At 36.7% G+C, this 18,200-nt stretch overlaps 1 protein-coding gene across 3 annotated transcripts in view; it reads left to right on the top strand.

Moving 5' to 3' along the window:
* The window catches only part of FBXL2 (F-box and leucine rich repeat protein 2), a 56,399-nt gene that overhangs the window by 22,284 nt on the left and 15,915 nt on the right, over positions 1 to 18,200 (top strand). For 2 of the 3 annotated variants that reach the window (XM_050892632.1, XM_050892631.1), the window contains exons 3-9: positions 8,308 to 8,362; positions 9,899 to 9,973; positions 13,484 to 13,578; positions 16,667 to 16,735; positions 16,822 to 16,917; positions 17,227 to 17,353; positions 17,550 to 17,624. In XM_050892632.1, coding sequence (XP_050748589.1) covers positions 8,308 to 8,362; positions 9,899 to 9,973; positions 13,484 to 13,578; positions 16,667 to 16,735; positions 16,822 to 16,917; positions 17,227 to 17,353; positions 17,550 to 17,624 — 592 coding nt within the window. Of the gene's footprint in view, positions 1 to 8,307; positions 8,363 to 9,898; positions 9,974 to 13,483; positions 13,579 to 16,666; positions 16,736 to 16,802; positions 16,918 to 17,226; positions 17,354 to 17,549; positions 17,625 to 18,200 lie in introns of those variants that run through there. The other variant, XM_050892633.1, reaches the window with a different exon arrangement.

Genomic DNA, 18,200 nt, shown 5'->3' with positions numbered 1-18,200 from the left:
GTCTGCCTAGCCACTAGCGTGCAGGGTGGGTATAGTTGATTTTTGGCTATTTGGTGCCCAAACTATATAATCCCTTCACTCGTGGGGAAAAAATAGACCGTAGGATAGTTGGAATGGCCAGCAGGTTGGATTGGGACTGTGAGCTGCAAGTTAAACCACTCTGAACTAATCATTGGGCTAACTGCTTCTATTCAATAAGATGTGTTATAGTTGCCAAATTTGTACTTCATAAATTTTAATGAAGTGATTTTTATATTCAAAAAATCATAGAATAGCTGAGGTTGGAAGTGAACTCTGGAGATCATCTAGTCCAACTCCCCTGCTGAAAGCAGGGCCAGCTGGAGCAGGGTTGTTCTTGGCATTGTCCAGTCAAGTTCTGAATATCTCAAAGCATAGAGACTTGATAAACTCTCTAGTCAACCTGGTCCGGTGTTTGACAACGCTCCCCCCCCAAAAAAAAAAGTTTTTCTTTTGTTTAAGTAGGATTTCTTGTATTTCAGTTTGTGTCCATTGCTTCTTTTCTGTCACTGGACACTACTGAGAAGAGTCTGTCATCTTTACTCCCTCCTTTCAGATATTTATACACTCTGATAAGATCCCCCCCCAACCTTCTCTTTTGAGGCATGTTCAACATGGTGCTCACCAGAACCCCCAAGTCCTTTTCTGCAAAGCCACTTTTGAGTCAGGCAACTCCCAGCCTGTATGGGTGCATGAGGTATCCTCCCCAGGCTGTCTCCTTTTGTGGATTCCTGTCTGCCCATAAGTAGTAGTTCATTTCTCATTTATCAAATGCTTTTCTGTAAATTAGAAATCTTCTCTGAGCCCCATTTTTCTTTACAGAATTCTGTCTGTTGGTTGATGCCCCAACCTCCTCCCACCCCGCAAAAAAAGCCTGTGCTCTAGATAAGACCATCTATAGCTAAAACTTTGATCAAAATCCTGCTAAAGAAGCTAGGGAGTCATGAGCTGCAACATGCAGGCTTCTAGAAATTACAGAACGTTGTAGCTCATGCAGCACTTAGAAGAAGTGATTAAACTGGACAATCCATGGGGCTTTTAAAGTTAGAAATCTGGATCATCCCCCTCTACAAATATTCCAGTTTTAGGAAGGCATAAAGGATGTTGTGGAGATGTTGATGTGCATGAAAGATGAGTGTGGGGGTGTTGGGAGTCCTCTTAGCTTGTTACCACTTCATTTCTAGGTAAAGCACATGACTTGCCTCATCCTTTTGTTTGAAAGATCATATTTGGTCTTTAATGAATAGTGTCTTGCGAAAGGAGAAAGGTGATTTTTATTTAAAGAAAAAAAAAAGAAAGAGACAGAAAACTCATAGCAAAGAAAGGATTCTGAAACTTTCTACTTCCCTTTTGGAAGCACCACAGTGAGATTCCTAATCAGTATTATTAAAGACTTAATGATGTTATATATTAAGATTCTTTTCTAATAACTGTTGTTACAGTTTTTTCTGCTTAAGATTCTTGTGTCTTGCTATTATATGAATCAGGATAACCAATGCAATGAGGTGATTGCTCCAAATTGTTAGGTCAACAGCTGTTTTGAGTGAAACAGAGCTAAGCAAGGATGCTGAAACCGATTCTAGCATATATCTGACCTTTTGTGAAACATTAAATAAAATCTGTTTTCATGGATTGAACTTTTCTTGGACACTTATTATATGTAAGTTTTGCGTCCGAGTCTTTAACTTGACTTCTAAAAGGTAACAAAAATATGACCTTTTAAGTTGCATTACGCATCCGTAATATCCAAGTAAATATAAATCAAAGATGCAACAGGGATGCATTCATGTGCTATCTTATGGATTTCATTTTCAGAGTAAAGTTACTCTATGATTTGCATAATGTAGTTGTATCTATTAGCTACATAACTGACCCTGCAAAAGAAACTACCATGTAATGTAGTTGGTGTATTCTGTATGTTTGATGGTAACTTAAACAGAATTGACCCTTCTTGAATTTATCATTGGGCATTTTGTTTCAGATACTAAGAGAATTAAGTACTGAAAACATTGCTGTTGTGTTACATATGGTCATACTTTACAAATAAGTAAAATTTATGTATTTTTTTAAGGAGCGAGTAATATGATCCACTTGTCTTCCAAGTAATGTATAGGCCATAAAAAGACAGATGTTGTCCTATAACAATAAAATGAATCCAGCAGAGTTGATTATTTGTAGAAAAAGCTGACTTCTGTTTCAACTGAAAATAGATGTTAGGCGTCCTGTAGACAGCCTGTTCTTTTGCAATTGGTAATACTTATGTAAGGATTGTGTAGCAATAAGCATCTTGGCAAAAGAAAAGGAGGTTTGGCTTGTAAAGAAGTGGGTTTTGGTGCCACGTTTGTTATTGAAAGACTTGCTATGTAGATCTGTTGAGAAAGGTGTCTTAGTCTGAGTAGTTTACAAGTGGAAATTACAGAGGTAAAAGTTACTGGAAAATTTCGGAGTGTCTCACACAGTTTCTGGTTTAAGTGCTTTACTTCACAAAGTAGCACATCCCTAGTAAAAAGTGATTTGTTTTAATAATTGACCTGGAAGGTCAAGCATTAGATGAGTCAGTGGATGTGTGCTTCATGTAGAAATCGGTGTTTGTCAGCCTTTTGTGACATGCTACTGAAAACAAGCCTGACAGAAATGAGCTAAAAGGTGGTACCTTTTTTTTTTTTTAAATAGAAAAGTCAGACTCCATGCCTCACCATTTAAATTTCCAAGACAAGTAGTATTATGTAGTTTTATTGAATAAGGTATTACTGGAATTTACCAATGGAGTAGGTTCCTACCTGCAAAGTTGGTGAAGTCTGGAAGTACACCAACACTAGCATTGTTAATTGAATCATATAGATATAAATGTATGCATGCAAAATTCTACTTTTACAGATTACGGCTATGAATTATTCAGTTTATCTGTGTGTTTTCTGGCCTGCATATTTTTATTGTACCGTTTGTACGTACTGCTGGACTACAGTTATCGGTGAGATGCCTCATACCTCAGTAGGGTGTTCAGTAAAATGGGGGACGAAGGGAGAATAGAAACCTTCCACATATAAAGAATTGTAATAGTGTTTTTTATTTACTGAACATGATGTTTTAGGAGAAATACAAGACAGCTTCTATGGTGGTTGTGAGACTTTCCGACTGTGTGTGTTCCAACATGATTAGTAGTGAACTGAGAGTGGCTGATGCTTTTTTCCCCTGTCACTTGTTAACAGAGTATGCTTGGGCATTCTTTCAGAAAATTCTGAGAAAAACCTGCTAAAAGAGGAAAATCAAATCTGTGAAAGCTGTACTTTTTCTCTCTGTGATAGTTTTTTCAAGTATGTAGGCTTTACTCTTCCATATTGCATTTACATTCTAATAGCATGTAAAGGACTTTAATGAGAGCAGGTTTGCTATGCAAGGAATTGTGCAAATCAATAATGAAGTCCCTTCCTTAAGAAGTTCATAGTCTAAAATGAGGAAGACATGACAAATTTGTCCTATGCTTGTTTTGTAACTGGATGGTGTGATCAAGTTGAAATGATCTTCTGAGCAGGTTATCTAGATGATGTGCTGTCTTCAGTCGTGCATTTCTCGTCCTTATTATTTTGGTTTACATTTTGATACAGTTTGTCACCATTCTTTGTGTGCAAAACCACTATAAATTTAAAAGACGTGAAAAATAGAAGTTCTGAAATAGAATTCCATTCACAAGTCAGTTATTAAAAAAACCCCTAACTTACGTTATTGCTGAAGCTTTTTAGAAATTATCAGGCATTTCTGTCATACCAATTTTGGGGTTTGGGCCAAAAATTCCAGGAAGTCACAGTATGTGTGTGTGATACTTACTGTATGCATTTTGTTATCCACTTTTTATCAATCCATATAGTATTGCATCAAAATACTTAAAATGAGTAATTTCCAGGCCGTTACTGCAAAAGCTTGTTCCTTATGTGATCAAATTTGGAAGGGCCTTACAAAGGCGAGAGAAAACCAGTTTGACTCTTGCATAGTTTGATTTCTCACTCTGTAGGTGGTACACTGTACTGTGTTGGGGTTTTGAGAAATAGCTGTTTGTTTCCGTGGCTCCATGGGGAGGGAAACAAAATATTAGGAGTCAGCCATCTCTGTGTTTGGAAAGACACAGGACAGTCTGTTTATAGCACACAGGAATAATGGAGCATGTGTGGAAATATATGAGGAGATGATAGAGATTGTAGATCATCACTTCTTGTAGTTGGTGGGACCATATAAATTGCAGTGAAAATGCCTTAAAAAGGTGGCTTAGGAGGTCTGTGGCCCTCTTATGCTGAGTTCTGGTGAGTCTTGGGTATCGAGAAAATTCCAGAGGATTAGAAGAATATGAATCCTGACTGCAACATGTTTATCTAGGCATGGGAGAGATGACCAGAAATCTCAGCCTCATATTCAGTATGCAGTGGAAAAACTCACCATAGATTTGTTTGATAGAAAATTGAGAGAGGGGAATATAACTGACAGTTGTTGTGGTTTTCTGGAAAAAAGTGACTGGACAGTATCATTGTTTGAGATTAAACAATCGGTTGGCTTTACCAACCAAAATTACATGTTTCTACTGAGGCATTTGACTTCAACATTTGACCTTTTCATTTTAAAAGTAGCACTGTGTGTGTGCGGTATATCAGTGCATGTTAAAGGGATTCAGGATTGGTTAACAGTTGTTGCAGCAATCAACAGGTAGGCCTGTAGGGTTTTAATTTAACGCTTACTGTAGATAGTAGCTTACTTAAAGATACTGTAAGATTCTTGTCTGATGCTATGTCAAAAAGACTGTTACAGTGGCCTGAAATGGCTCTGAAAAACGGGGGTAGTGAAATCATACTGTATGTCTGTGTACAGCTTTGTTGATACTAATACATTTTTCAATGCTGCACATGCTTCTGATGTCTACATTTGAAGAAACATACTGGGAAAATGAAGACTGTGCAGAGAAAATGAGATTTAAAGAACTAAAGTAAAAAGATTGTTAAAAAGAAGAATTAAAGGTGACATGATAAGTGGCTTTAAAACTCAATGAGGAGAAAGTACTAACTGCTAAAGCACTCTTTAATTTGGTGAAGAAAAGTAGAAAAAAGCATAAAGCTGGAAGTCGGACATTCACCTTGGAAATAAGGCAAACATTTTAACAGAGTGATTAACGAGTGGAACAAACTACCAGAGAAGGTGGTGATTTTCCATCAAGAATAGATCCTTTTCTGGAAGTTAGGCTTTAGCCAAATACAAGTTTACCATAAAGGAGCTGAGGAACTGTGAGCTTGTACAACCCTTTGTGCCTTTGGCATGAAGGTCATGCATGCTGCAGGTACTGTTAACATTGAAAGATCTCCAAGGCCAAACTCATGAGGCATGAGTGTCCAGAGTGGTATGTGCCTAGGGATGAAAAGTCTGGAAGAGCCCCGATTGTTGGTAAGCGGATTCTCCTTGAGCTCAATACAGGATAACTATGGAGAATTGAATAGCCTGGGATACCAGAAATCAGAATAGATGATCCTAAACTTTACTGTGGATCTATTAACTTAATTTCCTGTTTCCCTCTACTAATCCATGCCAAAGACTTAAGTGGAAATTAATCCTGCTGCTGGCTGCATTAGCTTCCATCTACGTAGCTATGGTCATAGAGGACAGAAGTGCTATACAACCATCACCTGCCCTACTTAGTAGTTTTTTCCACTTTTTAAAATTACAAGTGCCTGCTGACATAGTCCTTCACCCTAAGTGCCAGACAATGTCAGTGTCTGACACTGACAGATGACTGACGATGTCAGCGTTGCCATCTCCATCTCAGTTTGTTGGTTGCATTTAAAGTCTCTTAAAGACTTTAAATGACATTAAAACTTAGAGTCTTGTGTCTTGTTGGCTAGTTGCCCAGACTGGTAAGTATTTGCTAGTAGTTCTGTGAGACTGCAAGTAGAGAAGCAAGTGTGTGTTAGTGGTGCACATGTAAGACTGCACTATAGAGGGTAAATAAATAGAAAAGTGTGGAAAAAATGTTTTCAAGCAAGTTGGCAAAATGGCTCTTCAGAATTGTAAAAGAATTTTCTGGCATCTCTTACCTATCATAGTATTTAATGGAATAATAATCATTCTGATTTTGCTGGGTTATAATGCATCCTAATGTTGTTATCTATTTTGATGGGGACAGCTTGGGCCGCCTTGCAAGAAAGTTTTTCCTTTAGAAGAAAAATAAAAAACTAAAAGCATCATGAATGTTTACACTTACTAAAATATTTCTCCTTTTAACATAGAATGGCCACTTCTAGTTTTTGACTTTTTAAAAAGTCACTTCATACAGAATGAAGCAAAAATAAATACATCTGTTCTGCATTTGGTTTTAATTTACTTTTTTAGGAGAAACCACGCATCAACATTAATCTCTTAACAGCAATAAACAATCAAACAGGAAGACAGACTGCGAGACAACTCAGAGTAGTGGGGGTGTATAAAATACCCTTTCTTCAACATCTTACAGTTTCTTCTGTTGTTTCTTATTTCAGTAGAACTTGATACATCACATCTAAAGCATGTCACATTCTTCATTTAGGCAAGAGTATTGTGTCATGAAATGGTTTGTCACAACCCTTCCTTTCTTCGTTACAAGTAAAGTAGAAGTCTGCCTTTTGTGCTTCAGCTTCTGTAAATCTGATATAACTGTCTGATTCCACTCATACAGTGGTACTATGAGGAAGCTTCTACAAGCCAAGAAGCTTTTGCAGCTCGCTCTCATAATCTCCACGCCCTCATCTTCTGCTGTTTGCCTCATGGCGGAGGGAAAGGTGACTTCAGAAGAGGGTTCGTGGTGGGTCATTGGTATAAATGCTGCTCTTAAGAGAGAGAACGCTTTCAGTGCTCATCTGAACAGTCCAGCAACCTTGCTGAGCTCATTAAGTGTGTACTTTGTGCATAAAACGCTGCTAAGTTTCTTGAAGTGGGCAGACCTCAGAATGGATGTTCAAATGACAAAATAGATGCTAGCAAAATAAATGTTATCGACAGGGTTTTATAAATTGTTTCATAGCTTCTGAGAATGTTTGTAATTCTGTTTGCATGGCTAATAGGTTTTTTTGAGAAAATGTATTACTGTATGGTGAAAAAGAGAAAGTATTTTATGTGTTAATGAAATATTGGAAAACTAATGTGTGAAGTGATCATAATAAATGTCCAGAAGGCTGTTATGTTTGAGAAGAACTTCCATTACATTTTTGACTCTTAGCACAGCTAAAAATCACAGCGCTTAAGCTGTAGGCATCCATTTCGAGCTCTAGCTTCAGATTTCCACTTGGAAAATGGTAACCAGAATTTTACATTATTAAATTCAGCATCTCTTACCAGTTGTTTGCTCCTCAGTGTTAACATCTCACTATAAGATGAAATTATTATTATTATTATTGTTCATTGTTTTGATGACTGAAAAAGTTCATTGGCAAGCAGGTAACGGTTTATAAGTGAATTACAGTAACGTCTTTCATATATTTAATATCTTTCATTCTCTGTAATAGAAAATGATTTTGGCATAGGAGCTATATTTTATGCTTAAGCTAATGATTTTTTTTCACTAAGAACATCCTTTGAACCAATTTCATTGTTGTTTGGAAATGGTATTTAGCAAAATTCATTTTGACAGTGAAAAATTTCTTTCGGAAAACTATTAAGAGTTGGCAGCCTTGAGGAATTGGTTCCATGATCAGAATAGTAATGCTAAATTTTCAATTGTAGTTGTTTCTTGTAAAGTAAATTAAAAAAAGATACTGACTGTGTTAGACTTGGTAGTCACTGTAAAACCCCTTTAGAACTTTGGGTCATCATTCTTTGTGTTAGTCCTTAGATTCTTGAATTTGGATTTATCTATGTGTTGTTTTCCATTTCTTACTCTTCACCAGCCTCTGAAATCTTCACCTGTATTTGTGTAAGTTATTTCTTTAATTGTAGCACAATTAAAGGTATATAAGCTAGTTTTTCTGAATTAAAAAGAAGAAAAAAGAATTTCTTATCATTCATGCATGTTTGGGTAGTAAGGAGGGGGAAACAGAAAATATATTTTCAGAAGAGGCACCTGCTGGTTCTAATATGTTGGTGTTGACTGTCTTTAGATGATAGCTATGATATTATTCCTTAAGTCTCAATAAGCAAAACAATTTGGTAGAACACTCATATTGCATTTAACTTGCTTCTTGTGTAACTGGTGTCTTTCCATAGAACTACAGAACTGTGAATTCATGTATTAGTCTGAATTTGTAATAAAACATTTTAATTGTTGTTCTTTTCCTTTCTTCCTAGAATATTTTCTTTCTTGGACATAGTTACTTTGTGTCGATGTGCACAAGTTTCCAAGGTATGTATTTCTGTTGCAGCTTTTTGTTGTTCTTTAGGATGCTATTTTCTTAATTACGTGCAAATCATGGGCTTTAGGGCAATCTGCTTCCTGTCAAAAAAAAAAAATCAAATAGTTCTCTCAGTCTCTTTGTTTATTAAAACAAATAAACAGTGGGTCCAGTTTTGTGTTCAGATGTGGACTTAGTTGCTATGTACTGGACTTCTGTTTAAAGGCTATGGAAAAGATATCCAGTCGTGTATGCTCTGTATCTGGAGAAAGGATTAAGCCCAGTTTGGCATGATGGCATTTGCTTTTTATAAAGCATGTGGCTGTATAATACTATTTTTCAGACGCATTTTCTGCTTAAAATTCCATGTAGTTTGGTTAATGTGCACCATGTGTCTAAAGTACATCCATCGTTTGCTTGCCAAGTACAAAAGGTGTTAAGTAGATGGACTACTATAGAGGAAAAAGGCACACAGAAGATAATAGAGAAAGCATGCTAAGTAAGCTTTTATGTTTAGCTCGTCTTGATTTTTTTTTTTCTTGAATTAAAATGAATAATATTCTGTTCCTACATCAAGTGTGTACAATGAAGTGTATTCTTAAACAACATGAATGAACTTTTTTATTTCATGCTTTTCTTCCTTCTCTTAATGAGGACTGGGTTTTGGTTTTTGTTTGTTTGATTTGTTTTTTTTTAACTGGGTTTTTTTGTTTGTTTGTTTTAATGTATAATTAAGTGTGTAACTATTTCATTCCTACACCCATATCGCCCTGGCCTGCAACTTGTAAGTTTTCAGTCAGCTAACATCAGGTTTTTTAGAACCTTCAGCTAAAGCCTAGAAAACAGTGGAAGAAAACCAAAGTGATTGAATAAGTTGTATTTTTCTCTCAGAACTACCTGTCAGTTGGATGCGGTATTCTTTTTTCCATTTTTCTGAGTATATTTGTGTTTCTCTGGCTTTCTTATTTTGTTTTACTTCGAATAACTATTGCTTTGACAGTGAAGGACAAATTCTCAGACATGTACATGTAACTTAGCACGTGTAAAGGAAAGGCCTGATCCTAACAGTGGAAAGTCAGCAGTTTTCTGAAAGGTTTCTGTTCCTCTCGGAATAGTAACTAGTGAGGTTGAGGAACTGTGGTTTTATTGGAAGGAATCTCATCTGCAGCTACTTTTCTCCATATAGATCTAGCAAAAGTAACTTATTAGACAAATTTACAAAAACTTTTTTAAAAATGGGGGTTTAAATCTTGCTGTGTACATACTTTACATTTAATGTCTTGCTTTCCTGCGTGTTTTATGGGCATAAGTTAGCCTTTGAAGTGTAATCCATTTAGGAGATTTGAGACTCATTTCCACAAATTCTGTGTTTTTAAGTAGTTGATATTGTATGACTACTAATATCTACAATTATATTTCTTTTTAAAAAATGCTACCTGAAACTGTATGTTTTGTTATATTTGAGTTTGTTTTATTTGAATTGCTGAGAGGAAAATGAAAGGAGCAGGCAGTGGAGGTAATAAATAAACTGTATTTGTTTTCTGTAGGCATGGAACGTTTTAGCTCTGGATGGAAGCAATTGGCAAAGAATAGACCTCTTTAACTTTCAAACGGATATAGAGGTTAGTGTCTTTGGGTTTTTTTTTTCATTCCTATGGTGATGTTTAAGAGCATAGCCCATTTTGAGTATCCCATAGACTGTGCTTGCTTTCACATGTTTTAAAGGCTAAAGTTCAAGATAATAATACTGTGAAGGAGCAAATGGAAAAGAACTCTGTATTTGCCTTTTTTCACATTGGATGAGTATTTCAATTTTGGTTGCCAGCTATGTATCAGATAATTTGCATATATTATATACATACAGGCTCTAGAAATTCAAAGCTGCTCATTTCCAGAAAGTAAAGGTATAAATGGTGCTTCTGGACGGAGTGAGATCCTCAGAATCACTTTCATGAGCTAGAGGGTAACTTTGTTGTTGGTCCCGAGTCTCTCTGTGAGGGTGCCATCTAGTGCTGAAAGCTCTCTGGACACTTGGCTATAGGACTTGGAGATTGAAACAATAAAATGCTGAACAAATTTTCTTACCGCTGCCTTGCCTAGATTTGATTTGGTGTGTATCTGATTACCATTTTATGAACATTTGTTTTATAAGTTTTGAACCTTGCCTGAAATGCAGCTACATGTGGATTAAAGTCCTTTTCAGCATATAATGAAAGGATTAGGGCAGTCTTGTCTTCCATAAGAAAAACATGTCTGCATTAATGCTATCATAGATATGCATAGCAAAATAAAATATGACATCTGAAGATGAAGACAAAAATCCATGGGGAAATACAGTTCCTTAATTGAATCTGAACTGGTTTATTATTTGTTGTTTGATGATACAAATTAAATTTAGAAAACAATAATGAATTTGCTTCTGGATTTTATGTTTTAGCTTCTTAGTTGCATGAATAAAATCCAGATGGGTTTCATTTGGTATATTTTCCTAACCGTGGTTCAAACTGTTCCTAAAGCTTTACAGTAATATATAGGGTAAATTTTTTTCACCGCTCTTAAAATTTTATTGCCAACTTCTCTGCTATACTGATGTTAAACATGAGGATCTTACAGAGGTAGGAGAAATATTTTGGCATCTGCCTCTATCTAAATGTGTCTAAGAAGACTTGGAGCTTTAATGTCATCTTTTCAGTTGCCTTTAAAAAAGCTTGTGTTTCTCATTTGCTAAGAAATAATAAAAGAAAACCCCACAGGTCTGTGGTCCTTCTGTTGGTAGGCCTTTTCTGTGTCTGAAACCTTTCTGCTATTTAGAAACACAGTATTGGATTTTTATGCTTTTGATACATTTGTCTTACGTTGTACCTAGTGATGTTACCCTTTGAGAAGCTATGTTTGTAGCATGGGATTCAGGAGCAGGAATGAAATTAAGTTATGATCGTCTTTTGTTATAAGAAGCTATTGTGGTTTGGAGCAATTCAGTTACTTCAGTATATTATATTTAAGTACATTTGTAATATAAACCCCTTAAATTTATTCATAAGAGTATGTTAAACCAGCAGGTATTACATAAAGTAGTTTTGAACGAGATACACTTTCACACTCAGTGTCTAAGAACTCTGTTTTTTCTTCAGCTGTTTTAGTAACGTGTTTTTTTGCCCATAGATTTAGGACAGGTAAAAGCTGCTAATTTTATGTGGCAACTTTTTGCTCAGTTGGATGTTGTACTATTTGGTAATGTTTCACATAGCATCAAGCAGTACTTGATCGGAGACTATCAAATAATGAAAAATTAGGTTTTGTGACATTTTCCGTATTTAAGACCTCGTGTGGTAGAGAATAAAGTGAGGGGAAAAAACCCCAAACTATAAAGAAAAAATGTTTCTTTTCTGTCACAAAGATGTGTGAAGATCTTCTTGAAGTTAAATGTGCCTTAGGATTTCTTGGTATGTGGAACCAAATGTAAGCTGGTGTAATTTGAAGAACTCGTTTTTTGAGTGACATTGAATTGTTCAAACAGCTAAACACATTTGAATGCACTTAAGTTGTCTTTTTGAATATGCTGTTTGTTGGGTTTTTTATATGCTTAAAGAAATAAATGGGCTTGGGAAAACTTATCTCATTATTTGTTTCTGTTTTCTTTGAATAATGCATTAGGGTTTGGCTTTTTTCTGCAATGTAGATTGAACTTGCATTGTATGTTATTCATTGAAGACTTTATCCTTACAGTAAAGGTATTTGGCCTCTGCTGAGAAATAATTCTGACTAATCGGAAAGCTTTAAAAAATACATCATTTTGTTTGTATAATGATTTTCAGTTTGTTTGTTTGTTTGTTTTGGTATAAATTCTTCTGAGCAATAAGATAAACAATGTTACTTATGGACTAAGAAGCAAGCTCTGCTAAGAAAATATTTTCACATAGTGCTAGCCAGGACTTTGGTATTAGAGGTGAACAACAAAATGCAAGAAACATTTTACTGTTTCAATAAAATGTTCCCGTATAGAGGGGAAAACAAACAAACAAAAATCCACTGACCTGTAATTTTATAAGTATTCCTTCTTGGGGGGGGGGGGGGGGGGCGGGGAAGAGAGAGAGAGAGAGAGAAGAAAATAAAAGGTGCTGTTAGGTATTAGTCCTGTTTGCTAAATGATCAGTGTTGATTTCTTTTATCTCCCTAAAATTAGACACAATGTGATGTCTAGTCAGTTTTTACAGTGGTCACCTGCTTTTTACTCTCTTATCTTGTTTTTCCTACCAAAAAAAGGTAAAAAAAAAAAAAAGTATATTTTATTGTAGTTTAAATAACATTTTTGCATAATGCTACTTTCAGATTGAATATTAGAAGTACTGTGCCATTCTACTTACTCCTAATGTATAGCAAAATGCGCTTTCAGGATGTAAATAAAAAGCATTTTGTAGCAAATGTGAAGGTCAAGTAGGAAATTTTGTTCCTAAGCTGTGCTTCAGCTTTTGACAAATAACGAGGCATAAAGTCTGTAAGCTTCATAGTGTGAGAAGTTCTATGGCATTCCCAAGTGTTAGGCAGAGACATCCAAATATATATGATGTTGAAGACTGGCAGGTGGGCTCTGGCAAATCTTCTGGAGGCAACTGAAGTGGCTGCTCCCACCAAAGTGTTCTGCACCTTTCAGTTGTAGAGGTAACCATCCCTATAGCAGGGACTGTAAAATAGGACTTATTGGAGGCTGTAGTTCAGTGACGTACTAGCCTAAGCACATCTTAGTGGACAACTTAAACTTACATGCTGTAGTAGTACGGCCATGCCTCCCATTCCGCCTCTGGGGCAATTCTTCAGGTTCCCTACACATCTGACAAAACATGAAGGCTGTTTTAGCAGTCTTAATGGGTAGGTTTTGCTGAGACAAAAAAATTGAGCCATGTGTGATAGACTGAAAAGAAGAGAGAACTGAAGATTGAATTGAATAGCACTTCAATGTGAGTGGAGATTCTCAACAGGTAACTGTTTTTTCTTAAAGTAGCAAAAGAAACTCAAAGAGGTATAGTTCTGGTGGGGTATAGTTGGGGCTGGTCTTCACTCCCGGCATTTTTAATTTGATTAGACTGTTATGTCAGAATAAAACTCAACAAAATCTTCCTTTTATTTGGTTTAAGGGTCGTGTTGTGGAAAATATATCGAAAAGGTGTGGTGGGTTCCTGAGACAACTTAGTCTGAGAGGATGTCTTGGTGTTGGAGACTCGTCTTTAAAGTAAGTAAAGTCCTAGATTGAGACATCACTTATTTCCTAATGTCCGGACCAAAAGCAATTATTGTTACATTCATTTGGATTTCTAAGTACTGTCAAATGACCAAAATGGGATACTTTAAGTACTAAGCACCTTAATAATGACTAAATGAGATGTCAGTTTGTCAGTTTCACAAAAGTATAGCTACTGTTATTTTCTGGAAACGAACTAAGAAATGAGAACTGTGCTTTTCAGAAACGTGTCTTTTTCATTAGTATTATGTTGCTATCTCTCCATTTTCAAGCAGTTAAAATGTTTTCAGACCTATACTCTGGCATCCTACAATACTAATTTCATCAAGATTAGTAGTCAATCAGTTTATAGTTTATCTTCTAGTCTGGACAAGAGGTGACCCTAGTAATGGGAGGAAGAATAAAAACTGATACGATTGAGTGCCTACAAAATTGGGAAAGGCCTGGGATTCTCTTCTTGCTCTAATATAAGAACAGGCAGTCAACAGGAACATCTCAGAAATCTCTAAATAGAGACAGTGGCCCTTCTTTACACAGTATATAGATTGAACTGTTTATTCCCAGAAGATCATTTGAATCCATATAAGCTTTTTCTATATGCAAACTGTTTAGCCATATTCCTCTGTGGATATTTCTCTGAGTATTTAAACCCGAAGATCCTACCTCCAGCTGAAGGGTCCCTAAGCCACAAGTACTTTAGGGCTCAAAGAGTATTTGGAGGAAGCCTTGCGGTATGGCTTTTTGCAGTTATGCTTTCCTCTGCTGTCACAGGAGACTGGGCTGGATGGTGTTCAGTCTGATGTTGTGTGGCCATTCTTACATGGAAAACATCAGCACAAAGATTTTGTTAAGCAGTGGGCATTAAGTTAGTGTCTTGTGACCTTTAGCTCTTTCTAAAATTCGTAAGTAAGTCTAATTCACTGATTTTTGTCTCTAGAGTAAATTCATCCAGCAACTAGTTAAGCTTTAGTAACTCAAATGGGCATCCTAGCTTCAGACCTGAAGATTTCTCCAGAGCTTTCCTTGCCTCTAGGCCATCTCCCTAACTGCTCCGTGGTGTCTCTACCTTCAGGCAGTCTTGCCTCCTCAAGGGAAAGTGCATATTATTACCATCTCCCAGATTACTGGCAACCGCTGTCGAAAAAGAGGTAGCCCCAACCAGAGTTAACTTTCTGTAATGCCCCTCCAAGTTCCCAGAGCATTCACACAGACAATCCCTGTGTCCTCAGTAGGGAAGGCAGGCTCTGAGAGAAGTAGCAGCTACCATGGGGAGGAGGTAGCGGGGAAGGCGATAAGGGTGTAGGAAGAAAGAGTCAGGACAGTAGGTAACAGTTTTCCCCCCAGTAACTCCATTTTCACATTTGGTTTAGGCCCCCAGCTGTGCTTTTCTGGACACTAAGGCTAGGGGACTGCAGTGAGGGTTGTGAATAGGACCAAAAATCGTAAGTGGGTTCAGGTATTAGTGGCATTTGAGAAGAGGGGGAGGGCTGGAGATGGGATATTTTTAAATAATGATATATTTAGTGAACAGATACTTAGAATAAGTATACAGCAGTTCAGTGTGTAGCATGTGTACATTGTAGGGATGATATAGCTAGTCATGCTAGCAGGTAATAGGACAGGCTTAGCTGAGACCGGCTACCAGTATTCACACGTGCATCCGTAACAACTAACTGGTGCAGATGGTGGTGTCTAAGACGCTTTAGGAAACAAGATGGTTCACCTCTGAAAGATAAGCAGGTTATATTGAAATTAACAAATGAATGATAAATGCATGAGCTTTAAGACTTTCAAAACATTAGCATGAGAAAGGTGGCATTAATTTTCAGATACTTGTTCTGAAAGCGACTTTTCCTACCAGACTTCTTGTGTTGAGTTGTTTCCAGATCCATTAGTTTTGTGGGTGATATTAATTTCTCTATTTATCCTTCTTCTACATCAACTTTTGTTTAAAAATAGCCAATTATCGAAGTAGGTATTGGCTATGTAAGTACTGAATGTTTGTGGCAGCTCTCTCAGGACATGCCCCAAGCTTGAATCTCAGAAGGAGTTTGCTGTTCCTCCAGAGTGTAGCGTCTTTCCAAGTGATTTGAAGAGTGTCTCGATTGTAAATCTCCCTCCAGTACATGAATTTTGGAATAGCTGTTTTGAGAATTCAAGTGGAAACTCTCACCAGTATAACTGCTTGCTGGGTTTTTTTCCATTGTTTTCAATCCACACTGGAGAGCCAGGAAGTTGTTACCAGCTGAGTGTGTAGTCGGATCTGTTAACCATGGCAAGCCTCCAGACAAAACTGTTTTTGTGTGTTTCCTCCACCCCTGCCAATAAAATCCATGCAGTTGGAGGAAACATGGGCATAAAAAACAGTGTTCTGAAATGCAACGCAGCTGTAAATATTACTCTGCAGAGATGAAAAGAAAGTTTATGTATTTCTTCTGGGTAATTAGTATAATGATACGTACAGGCTTTTAGCAGTATAATAGCTCCAATCAGCCTTAGAGTTCATACCCAGTAGTGCACACAGATGCATTTTGATTTTTAAAATCATAAATAACTAATTTGGAACCCACAGGGCTTTCCATTGGTAGTCCGATAGGCTTAGGTCCCACTTCTGTATTGTACAAGGTATGTTCCTTTTCATTTGATGTGGGAGCAAGCTCCTTAATAAGACCTACAAAGGCTTCAGTAATGAGATGTGCAAAAACTCTTCCCAGCAGCTTAATATTTAACTGACATGATATTTAAATCTTTCTGTTTGTGCCCTTAATGTTTTTAGTTAAGGCATTCAAAGCAAGTCAGTTCTGGCTTATATATGGCAGAAATAAACACCTTGGTCATGTGGTATTGGAGAGAGGAACAACACTTGATTTCAGGAGTTACCTAAGACAGAAACTTGCAAAAGGAAAAAGCAACCACTGAGACAGATGTATTTGAGGTGTACTTTGTAATTACTCTGCGGCCTGAAGATTAAGCTTTTTTTGACTGAGGTGGGAGGAGGTAGGGGACAGAGCGCACTCTAGTGACTGTATTACAACCTGTGACATTATATTAATTCTCCAGCTTTTTGTTGCTGTTTTAGGACCTTTGCACAGAACTGTAGAAACATCGAACACTTAAATCTAAATGGGTGCACAAAAATCACTGACAGGTAAGTCAAAAGGGTTTTTTGTTTGATGGGAAAATTTGGAAAAAGAAGTAGCTGAAGGTATTTTTAGTGTGTCTGCTGTTTTGCAGCACGTGTTACAGTCTTAGCAGATTCTGTTCCAAGCTGAAACATCTGGATCTGACATCTTGTGTAGCCATCACAAACAGCTCTTTGAAAGGCTTAAGGTAAGAAGATTCAGTGTTTTGTGTTAAAGAAAAGCGTTTAAAGAGCTGTTCAACATTTAATAAAGTTAAAAAAAAATCAGTGCTGAACCTTAATACCGTGTATCAGCACTGGCTATATCCTGTATATAGGACTTCTTGGGTGTAGACTATGATGTTTGTGTGTGGTCTTTTCTCATGACTTTTCTGTGGAGGCCTGGCACAGTCCACTGGCTATCATTAATTTCTAACAGTGTGTTTAATTTGGGTTTCCCACTGTTATGACTATTTGAAGGCTGGATTTAACTTTATGTATTTTTTTAATTCTCCCAGTGAGGGTTGCAGAAATCTGGAACATTTGAATCTTTCCTGGTGTGATCAGATTACGAAGGATGGTATTGAAGCACTGGTGAAAGGGTGTAGTGGACTAAAAGCTCTATTTCTTAGAGGTTGCACACAGGTACATAACTGCTTGGGTGATCCTTTAGGAATAAAATTTTATTTCGGGTTTTTGAAATCTCCATGAATTACAAAAATATCATTTTTGTTATAGTCTTTTGTTCAATATTAGAAGATGTGTACATTCTTTGGGCTGCTTTGCTGTGCTTTTAATTTCTTGTTTCTTTTCCTGTGTCCAATATAATTGCTAAATACAGTTAGAAGATGAAGCATTGAAACACATTCAAAATCACTGTCATGAACTTGTAATCCTGAATTTGCAATCCTGTACAGTAAGTATTTGAAGCTTCAAAAGATACATTCTCTAAGAATCGTAAACCATTTTTGAATGCTAATCAATTGATCTGCTACACAAATAATTCAAATAGTACATCTCTGCAGTTTACAGAATTTTGTGTGGAATAGAGGTCTTAAATGAGCTGGCTGTTTCTACAGCTGAGTGTGGATTTGGAGTGTTGGGTTATTTTTTCCCCCCCTCATTACATCTTTTAACTGTAGCAAGCTCTAGAGTAAGAATTAACTGCATTCATTCAAATGTCATGAACTGTGTATGCGCTAAACCATGCAGTTTTATAGATGTAGTTCTTGTTCTCCCATCCATTAAGGTCAAACATTTTGGTTTATTCGTAATTTTAAGGTTTCTAATTGAGCAGAAGCCATATTCTGGGCTACATAATTGAGAGTAAAATGTAATGGCATCATAACTGAAGATGATTCAGAACCATCTGGGTAGCAGGAGAAGGGCATGCTTTTTCAATAGTAATGGAAGAACACATTCATTTGTAATTAAATGACTGGGAATCATTCACGTACTTTTAATTCTACTTAGAGAGTACACAGAAATTAGA

Source organism: Gymnogyps californianus, chromosome 2 (assembly GCF_018139145.2).
Source record: "Gymnogyps californianus isolate 813 chromosome 2, ASM1813914v2, whole genome shotgun sequence".
NCBI classification, from domain to species: Eukaryota; Metazoa; Chordata; class Aves; order Accipitriformes; family Cathartidae; genus Gymnogyps; species Gymnogyps californianus.
The sequence above is the reverse complement of the archived record's forward strand: the minus strand, read 5'-3'. Positions and strand labels throughout refer to the sequence as shown.